The sequence below is a fragment of the Drosophila nasuta genome, chromosome 3, assembly GCF_023558535.2.
Source record: "Drosophila nasuta strain 15112-1781.00 chromosome 3, ASM2355853v1, whole genome shotgun sequence".
NCBI classification, from domain to species: Eukaryota; Metazoa; Arthropoda; class Insecta; order Diptera; family Drosophilidae; genus Drosophila; species Drosophila nasuta.
The window spans coordinates 20484354-20503295 of NC_083457.1; the positions used below are offsets into that span (position 1 = coordinate 20484354).

General features: G+C 38.2%; 1 protein-coding gene across 6 annotated transcripts in view; it reads left to right on the forward strand.

The window, feature by feature from the left end:
• LOC132790838 (nephrin) overlaps positions 1 to 16124 on the forward strand; it is a 76939-nt gene extending 60815 nt beyond the window's left edge. For 2 of the 6 annotated variants that reach the window (XM_060799551.1, XM_060799552.1), the window contains 10 exons: positions 1106 to 1320; positions 1623 to 1704; positions 2656 to 2815; positions 3184 to 3320; positions 3712 to 3897; positions 5535 to 5903; positions 6004 to 6320; positions 9232 to 9387; positions 12440 to 12793; positions 14712 to 16123. In XM_060799551.1, the coding sequence (XP_060655534.1) occupies positions 1106 to 1320; positions 1623 to 1704; positions 2656 to 2815; positions 3184 to 3320; positions 3712 to 3897; positions 5535 to 5903; positions 6004 to 6320; positions 9232 to 9387; positions 12440 to 12793; positions 14712 to 14822 (2087 nt within the window). In that variant the 3' untranslated portion in view covers positions 14823 to 16123. Of the gene's footprint in view, positions 1 to 1105; positions 1321 to 1622; positions 1705 to 2655; positions 2816 to 3183; positions 3321 to 3711; positions 3898 to 5534; positions 5904 to 6003; positions 6321 to 9231; positions 9529 to 12439; positions 12794 to 14711 lie in introns of all 6 variants that reach the window. The other 4 variants (XM_060799554.1, XM_060799553.1, XM_060799556.1 and 1 more) reach the window with 3 other exon arrangements.
• The last annotated feature ends 2818 nt before the right edge of the window (positions 16125 to 18942 follow it).

Sequence of the window (18942 nt, forward strand, 5' to 3'; positions counted from 1 at the left end):
GACTGCATCATTGAAAATTACCTTTAGGTAGAATCTTCCTCCGTAACATTCGATAAGAGGCTGTGTGTTAGAGAGGGAACGCTAATGAAACCGCATCAAATAATCGATTTAAGTTTTACAACACTAAATTTATCGATAAAGATTTCGATGAATTCAAACTGATAATATCTCTGGCAACAACTAAACAATGCACTAGAAGACGTGACGCATTAAAGTTCAAAAAAAAACAAAAACTAAAATTGGTTTTCTGTTTTTTGACAACAATGTTTTGCTTTCTTAAACTTTCATCATAACTGTTGGTCTATAGCTAATTGATTAACTATCTGCCAAAGTCCCAACGCTTTCTTACATAAATGAATTTATAATTCTAAATTGTATGCAAATGACTAACAAAGAAACTTGTTGCAGTTTTGACAATGGAATGGCATTCTCGCTTTAAGTTCAGTGGCTGACAGCAGTCACAATGCACAATATGACAAAGCCCAAGATACACAAAACTCCGATAGACATAGATACAAGTTTGTTTGTTGCAGATGCAACGTGTTGCGCAAGACAAATTGATGTTGTCATCCATAAAACAAACAAGAATCAAAAATAAGCAAATGCTCAACAAGCCAATCACACAACAATGGCAATGTAGCAACAGATGCTAATAAATTTTAAATAACTAGTCCGCAAATTGATTAAACAAAATGCTTTGCAAAATTTACACTGCCTACTTTTTCAGTGGACAACAAAGCTGTTGCTACATTGCAGTGTACATGCAATGTATATCTATCTCGAACTGCCAAGTTAAGACTATACAAAAAAGTTGCCAGTTGCCAGTTGCCAGTTTGCTAGTTTGGAAATTGCCACTTGCTGCACGCCAAATTGAGCAAAACGAGTCAGACGTGGCAAACGAGGCAAATGAATCCTTTTGTTGTCTCCTGTTTCGTGTTTCGTATTCTTGTTCTTCGTGCTCGTGTTGCCATTTTAACACAAATTGAACTCAAGTCTCGCAATGTTTTGCTTTAATTATGCAAATGCCTTGCCAATTTGCACAGACACGTATTCACTCTCCACTTTTCCTTCTCTGTTTTCTTTTTTTTTTTTTTATTTGGGACAGTTGCACCCGTGTGCCGTGCCAAACAGCGAACTACTTACAGTTCGGGCCGGCAGGAGACGGTTAAAGTTGCATGCGAAATCGATGCGAATCCCCCGGAGGCAACATACGTCTGGAAATTCAATGCAAGCCAAGGCGAGGTCGCCGATATACCAGCATCACTCGTCGCCGTCGACCGTGGACGCAGTGTGGCCCACTACACGCCCATGATGGAGAACGTAAGTATTCAGGCAGGCAGTTAGCCAACCATCCAGTGAACCAATCACTTCGACCAGTTCGCACAATGGCATCATATAAATCAGTCCAGTCCCACTTTCCAAGCGGGGACACATCATTTTCCAAACGAATTGCGGTTTTGAATTTTCAATTAAGGTTGAAAAGGTGTGTCGCCAAACGCCGCATTGCATGCATAAATTAAGTCAACGAAATGCCATTGCATTGTTACCCACACACATGCACTTCTCCACACACACAAACACACAACCACATACACTCACTTCTTCCTTTTTGCAATTCACAGGACTATGGCACTCTGTTGTGCTGGGCCAGCAACGAAATTGGCGATCAAAGTGAACCCTGCGTATACACAATAACCCCAGCAGGTGAGTGCCAAACCAAACCAAAGCATACAGGAAAGGAGTTTGCTCCTTTCTTCTCCTAGTTCGTATATCGTCCCTTCGCATCTCTTTTGCTATAACGTGACTCTGGCTCGCGTGTTTGCCCCTTTGCTTTCATTTCCGTACAGAGACCACGACCCAAAAGCTGCCTTAGATATGGGGAATATTTGACTATCACATTCAATCATTAACACCTTAAATCAAATACAGTGTTTTACCATTTTTCTATTTTAAAAAATATATCATAATTTCTATATTTAAATATAGCCTGAATGGAATTATTACTCTAACCAACTAAAGTACTCTCTTCTTACACTTTCCATTTTAAAATTAAAGATTAAATAATACAATATAGTCCAATGAACATCGAGTATTAACAAACTGTTATGATTATCGAAAAATACTTTTTTAAACTGTCAGCTAAGTTCTTAATCCTAGGGTATCGAATAGTCATCCTTAGCTCCTGCTACACGTTTCTGGCGTGTGTCTGCTTTCTGTTTTTGTTTATGTTTAGTTTTGGGAGGCAGATGGCAGCCCCGCTGTGCAGATTTGTTGATGACTTTGGCACTTTTGGTGCTTTGCTGGATTAGTCAAAAAGTTGTTTCTGCTACTGTTGCCACTGCTGCTGCTGCTGTTGCTGCTTGTGTCGGATTTGCAGCTGGCATGAATTGATTTTGAAGTCACATTTCATGCAGCGTTGCAGCAGTAGCAACAGCAGCAGCAACAGTCAGAAAATCAGTCACGCGGCACGTGCAACTTTGGCAATTTGTTGCTTGACTGCTGAGCCAATGATAACCGGAATCTTCTTTAGTCACAATCCGAATGCGAATACGAATGGGAATGGGAATGGGGGAATGCGAATGCGAATCTCAATCTGAATCTGAATTTCGAATCTAAATAAAAGTAAACAAAATGTTTTATTGTGTGCTTGGACAGGCGAACCGGATCCATTGCTAAACTGTACGCTGCTCAATCAGACATCGTCAGGCTTCCAAATCGAGTGCATCGAAGGCTTTGATGGTGGACTGCAGCAGGACTTTATCATGGAGGTTTATGTGAATGGCACAACACGATATCCAAAAATTTACAAATCAAAGTGAGTAGACAGAAATCAGAAACTGAATCTCCTATCTATCTGAATCTGTAGCTGAATCACACGCCGTGTGACTTTTGCATTACACAACAAAACTCAACGATCCGTGACAATGCCCACGGACATGAGGACATGAGGATACATGGCTCTGACTCAGAGACTGAGTCTGGTCTTTGAATCCTCAAGTCCTCGTACGGCAAATGCTCATTTATCGTTCTCACGTTCTCCATCTACTTCTCTGTGGTTTTTTCTTTGCTCCTGATGCTCCGTTCCGTTGTCTTTGGCCTGTGGAAAATTCAAATATCGATTCGACGCGCATTACATGGAAACATGGACACGAATACGACGAAACGAAAACGTCGAAACGACAGGAAGCCGTACTTTGAGGTGAGCGGTCTGGTGCCCGGCATGGGATACAATGTCTTCCTCATTGCGCACAACAGCAAGGGTCGCAGCAATGCGACTATATTGCAGGTCTACACGCTGAAGGATCCCGAGAAGCAAACGGGTGAGTCACAAAAGGACAAACCGACAGACGGACAGACGGACGGACGGACAACCGGCGGTCTCACAAAAAGCACTGCGGGTGCGTGTGAAGAGGCAAAATGGTTTTGCAATTTCATGCATGTCCTGCACTGCTGTCCAGGACTGACCATATCCTGAGCTATCTGTAGGCTCTCTGTGTTTCTGTAGTCGCTCGCCTACAAATTAATTGCCACTGGTTTTGTGCCATGGCGGAATGCAGATACAATTACTCATGACTCTCTGGGCATGACGGTTTGATTTGTCTTTTAATTTGCTTTAAGTTTCTTTACTTTCGCTAACATTTCTTTTCCTAACGTTCGTTTTCTTGATTCTGTTTGTTTTTTTTTTCTTTGCTTTTGGTTGCATGCTTTCAGTTAAAATAACATTTACCCAGACTTACCAAGCTCTTAAGCCTGCTTATGGCATAACAACAAAAACTAAGACACCAACTGCAACAATTATAACAGAGACAACCACAACATCAGCTAAACAACCAACAAGTGATTGTGTTTGCGATGAGGATGAGTTTATGAGCGTGGGCAACGGGGCGTATGATGAAGGTAGTGGCTACTTTCATCTTAACATATATCTTTAAGTTATACTACTTGGTTTGCTATCTTTTATTTTCATTTGATTTTAAATAGCAGCTGATTTGTTCAAAAACTATTCTATTATTTTAAAATGATTATTATTGTTTTGTTGTTTAATATTGTTTAAATACAATTCAATTATTTTTGTTTTATTTTATAGTTGTGAAAAACTTCACATTTCACTTTTATTATTTATAATTATTTTTTGTTTCAATTCCAAGTATTTGTGTTCACATATTTTTTAATATTTTTTTTATTTATTGTTATTATTGTTTTTTAGCACTTTATTTTTCGTAAATATCACAATAAATAAAATTTGTCGCAACTCTAATATTTTTATTTATTTTTATTTCTTTAGTTGAATTTTTCTATAGTATATTTTTGTTTTATACTTGGTATTAATATATATATATATTTTTATTTCGTAAGCACTTTTTTTGTATATTATCACAATAAATACAATTTATAGCAAATTATTATCTTTATTTATTTTAATTTTGTAAGTGATTCTTTTTCTCATTTTCTTTTTAAACTTATCATAATTATATTTATTATTATTTTGCAATCATTTTATTTCAAATCAAAATAGATTTATTTATTTGTTTTCAATTTATTCATATTTTTTCATATTACTTTGTTGCAAACTCTAAATTGTTTTTGTTTTCGAAATAATTGATAATTTGTTCGACACATTTTAAGTTTCTGACTACCACAATTATAAATACTGGTTAGAACTATTTTTCAATGAATTCCTGCTGTTCACCACACTTATTGGCTTTGTTTATTATTATTTTTGGTAACAATTTGGCAAAATTTCTATCAACACAAACAATGTATAATTGAATTCGTTTGGTTTTGCTCATATTGCTGTTTAATTTAATATTCCCTATATTGTTGTTTTATATTTAAAGCGTTTTTCAATTTTCTCACTAACTTTGCATACGATTTGAATAATTTGTTAACTTTAAATTTGCCTAACGAAGACAACACAACACAACACACACAATATAAATCCGGACGAATTTGCGAGGAACTGTTTCTGGCTTTGTTGGCTTGCGACATGGCTACTAAAAATGCTCGACATGCCGCCGGCGGCTGAGACAAAAATTAGCAACCTTAACACTGAGCGGCTTACATGGGACCACACACACGTACTGGACACACATTCACACACATGCAGAGGCACGTACACTCATACACATGCAGAGAGAGAGTAAGCTTCAAACACATGTGCAGCTCATTAAAGCAACACTAAATTCAAAGCACGTGCAGCAGGAACTGGGAAAACAACAACAGACAGACAGACAGACAGTCATAGCAAAGGGCCTGGGTGCTGTGTCCTGGTTCCGGGATCGGGAAACGGCAACAGAACGTAGTTAGCAGCTCATAAAACAATGCAAAAAAGGAAGAGAAAAATAAGTGAGAGAGAGAGACAGAGTTAGGAGAGTGAGGGAAAACAAAAGGCAGAGCGAAAAATTTGCAATGCATTCTCGTAAAATTATTATAGCACTCATACACATGCACACACATACTCGTACTACGAAATTTACTCTGGCTTTTTCTCACCATCTCCATTTGAACCCTTATCCACTTCCTTCGCCGGTCAGACTATTTGCCAGCCTATGCGCCCGTCATCGAGGACATCCGGCCATTCCTTGGCATACTGGCTGGCATTGTGGGCAGCATATTTCTGGTGATCATCATCATTGCCGTTGTGGTGCGTGTTCGCGGCTCGTCTGGGCGCGATCGCAATAATTACTCGCATCCGGGCAACGGCGGCAGCAGCAGCAGCACAGCGAATGGCAACGGCAACCTCGGCATTCTTGGCAGCAACAACAATGGCAGCTTGGGCATCGGTACGTTGGCCCACAATGGGGGCCAATCAGTGCAGGATATGCATCGCATTGGCCGGGAGACGTGTCATGTGACGAGCAGCCTCGACAGCATTGATAAAAATCCCGACATAATACCACAAGGTGAGTGAGAGAGAGAGAGAGAGAGAGTGAGTCTCAGTCCCGTGCCCTTGACAATTGGCCAACTTACAAATTGCCATCGCAATTTCCCTTTCGCACACAGATGGACACGATGTGGACGACGAGTGGACGACAAAGGGACATGGTCGTGCCTATGCAACGGCAGCGTTGGCTGAACAAAATGCGGTGATTGCGTCCACAACATACGATCACATTATGCCCACGTATGCGGTGGTCGATAAAAAGAATGGTCCTCCGACAGCGCATGGTCCGTACATACAGTATAATACGCTTATACCCGTTAGCAAAATGGGCGCTTATGCCAATCAGCAACAGCAGCAGCATCAGCAGCAACAGCAACAACATCAGCAGCAACATCAGCAACAACATCAGCAGCAGCAACACCAGCAGCAACAGAAGGTGAGTTATGCCCGGCTGAGCTCTAATCCGCACTTAGCCGGCAGTCAAACATTTAACCTTTTACAAGATGGTTGCCATGGCCAACTTGGCAGCCATCTTAATTTATAGCCACGACAGGTGGCCAATAAATGGAGTGGGCAACCACTCGAGTGTCCAGTAGCCAGTCGCCAGTTGCCAGTCGCCAGAGTAGCCAGTGAGCATATGGCTGGGAAGAGGCTTCCATTGCCACGTCGGCAAACGTTTGTTAGTCTTCCCATTTCTGCGCATATTTTTGGTTAAGTGGTTTTTATGGCCGGCAAACAGTTCATTATTTAAGCCGCAATTGATGGGTGCTTTTGCTGGTGTTTACCGGTTAGCCAAATAAACCAAAACCAGAAAAAGATATGCGATGTCCAGTAAATTAACAAGAAAGTTTATTTAATTCATATGAAAAAGAAGTGAGAAGGCTACAATCGAGTGTGCTCGACTGTGAGATACCCGTAATCTATTTTAAATACAAGTAAAAAAGTTCGGTTTTATTCTTAAAATATATAAAATGATATACGCATAAATATTAAAATATTATATAGAGAAGGCCATATTTGGTATATTAATGTAGTACTGCTATCAAAATATACTTTATACGATATTTATCATACAAATGTATTTCTTAAATAACTTATACAACAACAATTTCAGGAATTAAAAAAAGGGTATAATAAGTAATTGCAATAATAATACCCGCAAGTGAATTTGAGTCTTCAAAAAGTAAGGATGTTACAGACAGATAAAAATATAAAAAATACTAAATTATGATAAGACTGTATTGATATACCTCTACACTAAAAATATACCATAAAGTACAAAATATACCAGAGTGAAGCAGTAAAATTACGTTTGATAGCCTCATTCCATCTAACGTGCAATTGCTGTTGGCGCAAAGTTATAATGCTCTTATACCCGCACTTACTGTGCGTATCACAAGTTTATATTTTCAAGTTTTAAATAAGAAATATTATCGAACATCACCGTAAGCCGGATATTGCCATTAGCGAACACTTTGGTCTGGTTTCAATTAGCTTTCACTGCATTTTTTACTCTTAAGCTGACACCCCTCTTAAACGGACAAAAATTGTTTTATGTGTCTGAGAAAATTCTTATCATAAAGCTAAAAGTATATTCAAATCTCTGTTAATTCAGGCAAATTATCTAGTGTATCAACTGCATAATGATAAATAAAACAATAAACATTTTGCATATCAGACCAAAACAATTAGTTAACAGCTAAGAGCCTTGAATTTTAATTTCAAAGCGAATATCAACTATTCAAACTAAAGTTTTTTGCGCTCCTAATGCGATTCTAGAGGCAACACCTACAACAAGCAGAGGAGAAACAAGCATGTTAGCATTGAGTGTAAATTCTAAAAGAATGCCAGACAAAAAAGCTTTGCGGGTTAAATCGGTGAAGGTCGCGCAGATAAATAGAAAACAACGAGCGTAAAACGAGGCGTGGCAATGTGGCAGCCACAGCAACAGCAGCACTTGCAACAGCAAAACCAACATAATTTGAAAATCATTTAAGTAGAAATTTTCTGTGTGTATGCGACGCCCACTAACAGCAGCAACAGCAACAGCAATGGAAAGCAGCAGACAACCAACGAGAAGCAGCAGCAACAGCAGCAGCAGCTGTAGCAATATAAATTTTCCATTTGCGAATTTAATAAAAATAAGTTGCAGGCGGACAGGAGCAACCGAAACCAGGGCCAGAGCTGAAACATCGCTAAGGAGCAAAACCTAGCAAAGGATCCGCGTATTTTCTATTCCGCTTCCGTTGTATCTGTGTGTGTATGTGAATCTTGCTCTCATTGTTGCTGTTGTTGTTTTGGTTGTTGTTGTCGGTAGCTGGCAAACTCAAAATGCAATAAACGGCAAGTGTGCGCTGCAGCTCGACTCGACTGCAGCTGCTAACTGGAAGTGCTTGCTTCAAGAGTGTTTGCCAAGTGAAAGAGAAAGAGTGGAGTGCAGTGGATTGGAGAAGAAGGGGAACGTGGGAGAACTATTGGGGGGCATGCAGACACATTAAAAAACAGGCGTTGCATGTGAGCACAATACACAAGGCACAAAGACAGTGGGCGTGGAAATGCCTACGACAGCAAAACATGCTGAGAGGTGTGAGAAAATAGCGAAAAACAAATGCGAAATTTCAGATTTAGTTGGGAAAGTCCGATTTCATAAGCTTATTTGTGTTTAAAGACAGCTCTTGCGCAAGGAAAAAGTGTTTTTAAAGTATTATTTAAAATAGTTATAATTATTTAACTATTTAAACCAACATTTCGAATACTCTGTGCTAGTAGTTTAGTGTCATAAAATTTCTACAAGAAATATAGTGAAACGTAAGTTAATGCAAATTTTGATTTAATAATCAAAATCTAAAGAGATATCTCAGTCAAAACATAGCTAAGCATAAAATAATATTTCAACTATGCATTAAATCCACCTTCCAAAATGTCGTGTTAATTCAGTACTTTAATAATATTAAAAAACGGCGATTGGTTCATCTTAACGTTAAGAAAAATACAGAACTAAACATTAATTTAAAGTCTGATTCAATAAGCCCAATTCTGCTTAAAAAGTAATGTCAAAATTAAGAGAGCTCTTGCTCAAGCCATACCTGTATCTATTTAAATTGCAATTTAACATATTTATTTGTATGTTACTTTTTATGAAACTATTAAGAGAAAGAGCGGAGATAATAATATAAAATATAATTTAGTCGAGTACTTAGCTATGGTAGATTTAAAGACACAGCTCTTGCTCAACTGGCAACTTCGCAGTTACGCAACGAACTGAAAGTGATTGACTCAACAATCTATCTCACTCACTATCTCTCGTTCTCACTCTGTCTCTCTCACTATCTATCTCGTTCAAACAGACTGAGCTCAGCTACAGCGAGTTGGCAGCCCCACTGGTGGGCAGCGCCGTCGGCGTCGGCGTCGGCGTCCAGCGCTTAACGCCCTATTGCAGCGCCACCTTGGGACGTCCAAGGCAATCGGAACTGAAGCGAGCCGAGCCAAACATCTACTCCCAGGTAAATGTTATGATGGATGATGATATTTTGGCTGACTGGCAGGCGGCCACGGCGTCCGGCAGCAGCTATGTGGCCGGCGCTGTGGTCGATAATGTGGGCGGCACCGGTGCAGGTCTCTTCATGCAGGGCTTTGGGACGCGTGTGTAGCTGGCTTCTTATTACCGTAGCTGTGCTGTTTAGTTTTATGTTCATTTTTTGTTTGTGTGCTTTAATTTCATTTTACAGTTGTATCTGTTGCTTTAATAAAAATCTTTTGTTGTTATTGCATTTGCCGGATGTGTGTTGCTCTTTATTTATGGCCATTGCAGATCCAAGATTTTTAATTGCATCTCCGAGCCTGGGTGCAAAATCAATTTCTCTCCAAATCCATAACTCATTTGCAGCTGACAAAACTATAAACTGAAGTCTGTGTTGCACACACATATACACACACTCACACAGGCACAGAAAACAAGCATTGAAATTGCAAGTCCATTATTCGTCTTTCATTGACAGCAGGAAAAAAGAAAACTAAACCTTACATTACGCATACGCAGGGTAACACATCGAGACTACAAACTAGGCACTAGGCACATGCAATTGACACCAACAGGGCGTATACGCAATTTGAAATACTTTACAAACCATTGCAATTCGAGTACCCAAACGAAAAGTGTTTTCCATTGAGTTGATAATGTGACGCGAAAGACGAAGTTCATGTGAGTTTTCTACTAGATATTCACAGCCTGGGTTAAGGATTTCAATTAAAATTCACCCTTGGAGAAGTTCATGTAGACCATTCAATGGCGCCTGCTTCTGTGGCTCTTTATCTATGGTTTGCTTTGATTTCAACGATTATTGTAATGACTTGAGTTATGTTCGGACATTTGTAGTTGTGAATGCATGGATGTTATTCGAATCGCCTCTGCTCTTAAAATGCACTTAAGCAGTGTGTGGATGTGTATATGTGGGTTGCTATGGCTGCCATTCTATGCTGGATGTGCCCACAGCAAACAACTTTTATGGGAATAATAACATACAACCAGCAGGAATGCAGCACCAGCAGCAACAGCAGCAGCAGCCATGGCAACCATTTACCTAATGACATTGTATGGCTTTATTGTCATTTATCGAAAAGTTGTACTCGTACACGACACAGTTTTCTGATTCTCTGACCAGCAGGCAAAAATGTTTTCCGTTGATTTCAGTTTGCAGCTTTCTGTTTTCAGTTTGCTGCTGCACATTTTTTATGGCAATTATTTTAATTCGATTATATTTGTACTTTGTGTTCCTGTAGTTCTTCTTGTTGTACTTGTATTGTGTTTTATTTTGTTGTTGTTGTTGTTTTGCTTCCCCAAGTTTTCAAACTGCGCTTTGTGGCAGAGTGTGTGTGTGTGTTTTTTTTTAGTTGCTTGTTGGAGTGGGAGATGTCTGCAATGAATAATTTAATCAGCTTTGACTTTTCGATTGAACAAAAGGGAATATTTACGACAGGCCAATTTTATTTTAGTGTTTGATAGAGAGAAAATGCAATTAGAAAACGAAAACTTTTAATGTTAGTTTTATGAGCAGAACAAGTTTGAAATTATTCCAGGATATTAACAAACATTTACATTTCCAACTTAAGAGTTCACTCTGCGTATTATTCGAGTTTAATTTGTATATTATGCATTTAATTATTGGCGTTCGTTGGTGTTTTGACTGCGATCTGCAGCAGTCATTTTTAATTTATTTAACGTTGAAAATTAATTTCATTAAAAGCACGTTGAGAGCATTAAGATAACAACATAAATTCTGACCGAACATTTCCACACACATTTGTGGGTAAGCGTTATAAATACTCTGCGCCCCTCACACACACAAATATTTGGACAAGTAACACACACTCACACACACACACACATATGCGTTCTCCCCAATGGGCAATTATTATTTTGCCGGGCAAAAGGGAGAGGAACGCGTCTGCTAAATAAGCATCAAGCGCAGCAGTGGAAACTATCTAACACCAACAACCACTACAACAACAACAACAGCAGCAGCAGTATAAAACTAACATCAACAACAATTACAATAACAAAAGTGGCGGAACCAACCACCTTGTTGGCGGTGGCTTTAATATACATTGGGCAGCCACACATGCGTACGCACACACACACATATACACACATACTTACGAGCTCAGGCAGATACAAGAGCTTCCACACAATCATAAATAGTCGCTTCCTCTTCCACACTCCTACTCCTCTTCACCCAGAAAACATGAACATAGCGAATATATTAATTTGAGTGTGTAAGTCAACAAAGCAGCCACTGTAATTAGGGCCACACGGCCAGCGAGGGCTGCTCAACGAGCTATTCAAATTAATTCATAAATACACACAAGTTAGGTGTAATATAAATAGTATTTAGTATATACTGTGAACAGCAGTATATAGCAAATCATACTAGATGAAAACACAAAAATGTATGTGAACAACCAATATACCAACACATATAAAATATTGATATATTCAAATTAAAGTAAATCAAATGCATTTACAAAGAGGAAATAATTAAGAAGTGAAAAAATAGAGATAACATATAAAGACTATATATGCTTCTTCGCACAAAGTTATAATACTCTTTTATCCTTTGAGTATCTGTATAAAAATTCATTTATTGCAAACTTTCATTTTTAATAACATGTTTTAAAATACGTTTTACAATTTAGTTTTGCCATATTTAATATTTTGTTTGACTGAGTATAAAAATGTATTTTTATTAAAACTCGAAAAGGAACTTTTCAAATTACAATTTATTTTTCTCCATATTAAATTCAATAAAGCTGCATTTATATTTAGAACATTTAATAGGCAATTCTTTACTTAGTCATTTTTTAAATACTATCAATTATATTTTAAAAATAGCCCTAGTTAGCTAATTAACGAAGAATATTGTGAAAACTCAACATCTAAACATGCTCACAATATTGGACACATAATTCATTACACTTCCCTCACCTTCTCGCTCTCTCTCTCTCTTTCTCCTTCACTCTCTTTCTCTCGCTCTGTGTTCACATCGCCCACATGTATAGATCGATTTGGCACATCATCCAATGTACTCAACGAGTCCCATGTTCGGAACGAACAGCACCATCACCGGTGTCACCATGTCCCATCCATCACAATTGGCCACCTTCTCGCCGACGCCGCCGCCTCCCATATTTGCGCACAGCGTGGTCACCACTGGCGATGGGTTGCTGCAGCCAGTGACGTGCATGGGCCTGGTGGCCACATCTTCGGCAGCAGCAGCAGCGGCTGGCAATGGGCCCGTCCAGCAGCAGCAGCATCAGCAGCAGCAGCAGGCAGCGACAACCGGCGGAAACGGAAGCATCGTTGGCGTTAACGTTGGCGTGGGAGTTGGAATGGGCCTTTATGGCAGCGATGTGGTAAGTGTCAGTTTGATGTACTTCTAGTTCACGTTGGGTCCAATGTTGCCAAAAAGTCGTTGCTTGGTTGCTGGTTGCTGGCTGCTGACTGCTGCATGTTGATAGCAGCAGACGCAGACCAGTGAAGGCAAGTCGTCGCTTAATGTCCAAAACGTTAAAAGCATCAATATGCAAAGTGGACTTGTGGGTGTGGTGGTAGAAAGTGGTGGCAAACATTTATCTTGGGCAACATCCAGCCCGTTGTGCCGAATATCCTTTGTGCTTTTCATATAAATTGCAGCCACTGGGGCAGAAAATGGATTTTTGCGGTTGGTCTGATAACTACTCAAGGGATTGTTGAATAATATGCGTTATGTGTCGAGTACTTACTTTCAACACTTTACCTAACATTCATCTAAGAAATAAAGTGATAATTAGCTTAATCGCAAAAGATTTGCAAACAATTGTTTAGCTTTGAAGCTGGACAAGTTAAGCAGCTTAAGCTGATTATGCAATCAATAGATAGTTCATTTGAATATTGCTTTAATCAGTTATCAAATTAGGAGTCTGCCAGTTAAACTTTCATTTCAAGCACCACTTGATCCTTGATAGTTTAAATATTAAACTCAAATTTAACGGATAAAGTTCAAAGCGGTAAATGACCTCGCAATGTGCATAAAAATGACAGCCGCAGTATAATAAAAATAAAAAAAAAACATAAAAAAACAATCGTCGCTTGCTGTGTGGTTGTTCTCTTCTGTCTCTGTCACTCTCATTGTCTCTGTCATTTGCTCTATAAATATGCCATTATGTGTACATTTGGCGAAGCGCATAGCTCTCGTCCTGGCGACTGCTGCAGGCTCAGACACTGTCGCTGCCATTGCATTGTCCTTATTTCTTGCCTGCCTGCCTGAATGCTGCCTGAAAATTCGCATTACACGAACTTGCACTCTGTCGCTGTCTCTGTCTCTGACTCCGTATCCGTCTCCATCGCTCCCATTCTGAAATGCGTTTTTTTCTGCAACAGTTTCATGCTAAAGGACACTGCGGTGTGGCAACTTTTGACTCTAATGATTGCAATTATTATGGCCCGCAAAAAGAGACCAACAACAGCAACTGAATTTAAAATGTTTTTTTTGCGCTCTGCCATTGCCTTTTTCTTCAACGCTGGATGAGTTGTTGCTCCACTCTTCCCTATGTGTCTATGTGTATGTGTGTGTGTGTCCCGTGAGGTTTTGAAAAATGCAAGCCAAAAGGCAGCAAGGCGTACAAAGCTAACGAAAAAAAAAAAAATACAACCAAAAACCAAAACCAGCACCCGATTGGGATGTAGACGAAGAAGGGATTTCGCAGCTGGAACTGGATCTGGAACTGGCAGCTGTATGTGACTGTTGCGGTGTTGCCTGGGGAGTTGGCGACCAGCAAATGGTTAGATTTGGCACAGCGGTACAGCGAGCGCAACCAAATAACACGCATTCGCCCCGTTATCCCAGTCAGCCAGACAGCCAACTGGCTTGGCTTTCCCTTCCCAGTGCAGACCAGCGATGAGACGCATTCGCGGGTAATGCGAATTCGTAATAGCTCCGGGTACTCAAATAATGCGCGCCTCGTTAATTTTAAAGCAGAGCTCTTTACTGTTTCATGTTCTCGGCCATGGCCCACGCCACTTAGCTGTCTGTTATTCCATTTCACATTTCGCATTTCGTATTTTACCATTTTAGCATTTTCCTTTTTTTATTTCGTCGCTTTTATTGCTAGCAACTTGTCATTGTGTGCGTACAATACTCGTTCTCTATGGATTTGTTATTTATTATTATAGCAAGGGTATTCTATATTTTATATTGCGTAATGAAAGACAATTTAAGAAACTCGTCGTAGTTGCCATCTCATAAATTGTTTTCTCATTTCCCGTTTACTTTTTTTCGTCTCATTCGGACAGGCCAAGCCACAGCTTTTAAAGACCGTGCCCGAGGAGCTGCATCATCAACTGAATGGCGAAGAAGTGCTCATTACCCAGGACCGCAATCATGGAACGGGAACGCGATTTTGACGCTAAATGAAAAAGTAGAGCCAATGTTATAAGCCAGAAACAAATCAAAACCGAAAGAAAACAAAATAAAACCAAAAATACTAATAATAAAGTGAACGATTCAGAGGAATGAAAAGGGGATTGGGGATTGAGATTGGACAAAACCTAGTGAAAATTGACTATAAGTTATGTGATGTGCGCGGAAAGAATTTAAATCTGGAATCAAACTGTCGCCAAAGCATTTAGGGGGAATTAGATGATGAACAGATGAACAGGTTAAAGGCAAAACAGGGGCGGGGTGGGGAGCATAAATGAAAGCATTGCGCACTGAAGAAATGTCTAGCACTTTTTAAAGCAGCAAAAAACATAAATGAAAACGATGAAAAATGCGCAAAATAATGTATAGAATTTCAAATAATAAACTATGCAAAGTGAAATGTTTAAGGAATGCGAACTAAACGCAGAGAGGAAAACGGAAAACACACTGAGAAAACTATGAATAAATTTTCCATTAATTTTAAGCACCCGTGTAAAAAAAATTGAATACTTACCATTTAGAGCTCTAATTAATATTCAATCTATTTAAATGATAATTACCTTAGCTGTACGATGTGAACACTGGAATGAATTGTTAATGTATTTTTAAATAACAGCTTTAAGCGTCAGAATCTAGAAACTTTTAGCTAATTAAAAGTGAGAAATGAGTGGAAAGGGGAAAGTGTAATAGAGAGAAAGAGTTGAAATGAATATGAAATTGATTATTGTTGTTAATTTATGTTTGTGTTTATAAGTAAAACGAAAACCCCAAAGGACATTAACATTTAGCTTGATCTTAAGGCATAAATACAATTTATTACAAATAAATCAAATTCGTCTAATCCTAAGGCTCACTTAGCATAGCGAAACGGAAATGTAATTACCAGATTTGTTTACATACACGTTAAGAAAAAAGTCAGAAAAACAAAAACACACACAGACATAAAGAATTTAAAAGCAAGCTCAAATAAGTGAACTTAATAATAAATGGTTAACTTAACAGAAATTAATTCAATTTAGCAACGCAATGATTGCATTTTATACGTAACACACACAGGCGAAGGAAATCTTCCAAGTGGGTGAAAACAAATAAAAAACAAAAGTGAAAAATGAAAATAAAGGGCAATGGGAAATCTAAAATCTACACTTAACTCTTAAACACATAAATACTAACAATAAATGGTAAATACTGAAATTAATACGAATATAAGAAACTGCATGTAAAATATTTAACTGAAATGCATTCTTGAAAGAGATGTACTTAGAGTTAAGCCAAAATTTATATAATAAAATACAAAAAAATAGTTAATAAATTTAATTTAATAAAATGTATTATTAAAAAATATTACAACTGAGCGTTTTTATTCATTGTTTTTCCTGGTATTCACACTTTATTTTAGGAGTTCATTGACCTGGAATTTCATTTGATTATAATACAAAAAATAATTAACAAATTTAATTTAATTAATTAAAACCTATGAAACCTATTCGTTTTACCATTTTTGCGGTTCACTGACGTGCAATTTGATTGTAATAAAATACGGAAAATAGTTTACATATTTAATTAAAACAAATCTATTATTAAACAATATTATATTATGATATTTTTAATCATTTTTCCTAATCATATATCAAAAATAGTTAATAAATGAATATTAAATTTGTTCATCCTATTTGCTAGTTGCGATTACATACATGTATGTATTCTGGGTGTTCATTGACCTGAAGTTTGGTTTGCAATTATTAAAAAAATAGTTAATAAATTGAATTTCATACAATATTGAAATTCATTCGTTATTTCGGGGTTCATTGTTTTGAATTTTATTTTAATAAAATATAAAAAATAGCTAATAAATGTAATTAAAATGCAATATTACAAAATATTTAAACTTGATATTTGAATTAATTCTTTTTCCTTGTTGTTACACTCTTTTGGAGAGGTTCATTGACCTGCAATTTGAACCGAGCTGAGCACAGCTGTCGATGACAAACATTTTCGGGACATCAGCGGCGGAACGCTGCAATTTGATGTCCACAAACATTTTGCTAACTGTGGGCGGTGGCAAACGCCCAATGGGCGTTGTTAGTGTGCCTTGAGTGTGCTTCCCATGTATGCCCATCTGAATGTGTGGGTGTAACGTGTGTGTGTGTGTGTGAGTGTGTCTGTTTGGCGTGTGCCTTGTTGCAAACGCCAAATATTGACAGGGCGCGTGTACAAACACACGGAAACGGAAGTCAAGCTGAGCGACACGACCACAATGACAACAAGTACAACAATGAGAACAAGTACAGCGACAACGACAACGTCAACCAGCAACCAGCAACCAGCAACGAGCAACGAGCAACGACAACCTACAAACGACAACGACAACAACGTTGCCGATACATCGTTCAAAAATTGTCAGCCATGTAAATTTTGTATGCGAAAGCACTTAACACCATTTTCGCTTAAGCAGTGCAAACAGTCGAGGAGGAGGACTCAACTAAACAGAAGGATAGTGGCGTTTGCCAGAGGGACAACAGCAGCGGCAGAAACTACCAGGTGCAGACAGGAGACAGGACTATGCTAGCTCCTGCAGCTCCTGTAACTCCTGCAGCCTCTGGGCCATATCAGAGACATCATTTATGACCTGTGCTGAGCCTACATGGAAAGCAAATTATGCAAATTTCGCACGACGCAGCACAGCGTCGATGACTTGTAAATTTTGGTTCGTTTGGCAGTTCGTAGTCCATAGATGGCAAGATATGCCAAAAGGTAAACAGGAAAAGCTAAAAGCCATGGGATAGATGCAAATATTTGGCACACGATATGAATTCCAGCACTTACGCCTCAAGCAACCGCAAGCATGGCAGCAAAATCAAATTAATTCGGTCACATGTCAAAAGGTAAAGCCGCAGACCACAGGATGCCGCAGCATAGAGAACGACGACGGCAACGTCGACGACGAATGGAATGTAACACGCCACGCTAAATGGAAATTAATTAATCAAAATTCGCTACATAAATTATAAATTAAAAGGCCGTCGTCTGTATAGCATCGTTGTTGTTGCTGTCGCTGCTAGTGTTGCCTTAAGCGTCATCAATCAAGAGGCAATTAAGCGAGATAAAAGTATCACATTCTCTCTCTAGAAATTTTTATTTATTATTCTATTCTATTATTCCGAACGAGCAAACGAGCCTGATGACATAAAAATAGCATTCAATTGTATTCTAAATCACAAATAAATATTTCAAATGAATTGCAATGTGATTTTTATTCAGGTTTTATGACCTCGCCCGAATCATACTCGCACACACACACACACAAAGTGCTGAAATATTTTTCCGTTTTTTATGGCAACAAAATATAAAGTGCAGAACAATACAATTTTTATACCTATCGCAAAATCGACGCCCAGAAGGGAATGAACAATTGCTGCAGTTGACCCTTTCCGCTTTTCCGTAAAAAAGCAACAAAATAACAAGAAAGCTACAAATGAGTCTGCTCAACTGTGAGATACCAAATACACAGTTTTAATAAAAGCTAAACTGTGCGGTATTATTTTAAAAATAAACCATATGAATATACAGAAAGTATACCAACAGATATACCGAAGGGTGTAATTGGTATATTGATAAGCTACGGCCCATTTTCATTAAAAGCAAAACAGTGCAGTATATTCTTAAAATATACCATATAAATATACCGGAAATATACTAACAGATAGTCCGAAGGGTGTATTTGGTATATTTATGAACTACTACACATTTATAATAATCAATAATCAATAGGATATTATTCTTTAAATATACTAAATCAATATTTAAAAATATACCATTGGTATTTTAAGGAACTACTTCGTTTAAAACATAGCTTAGAGTATAAATTATACCAGATTATTGGATCGGATATGCCTTTTTCCACCATAAATTTCCCGTAGGCACAAAGTTATAATACCCTTCTACACTTTTGCAGCTGATATAAAAAGAAATAATTTATTAAAAATGGACTCTCTGCGTATTCGTATTTTAATGGAAAAATAATTAAATTAGCAATGCAAATTTTTTTGTGGTTTCATTCATATTTTCCGGACGTTCACTGACCCTCAGAAATATACTCAATAA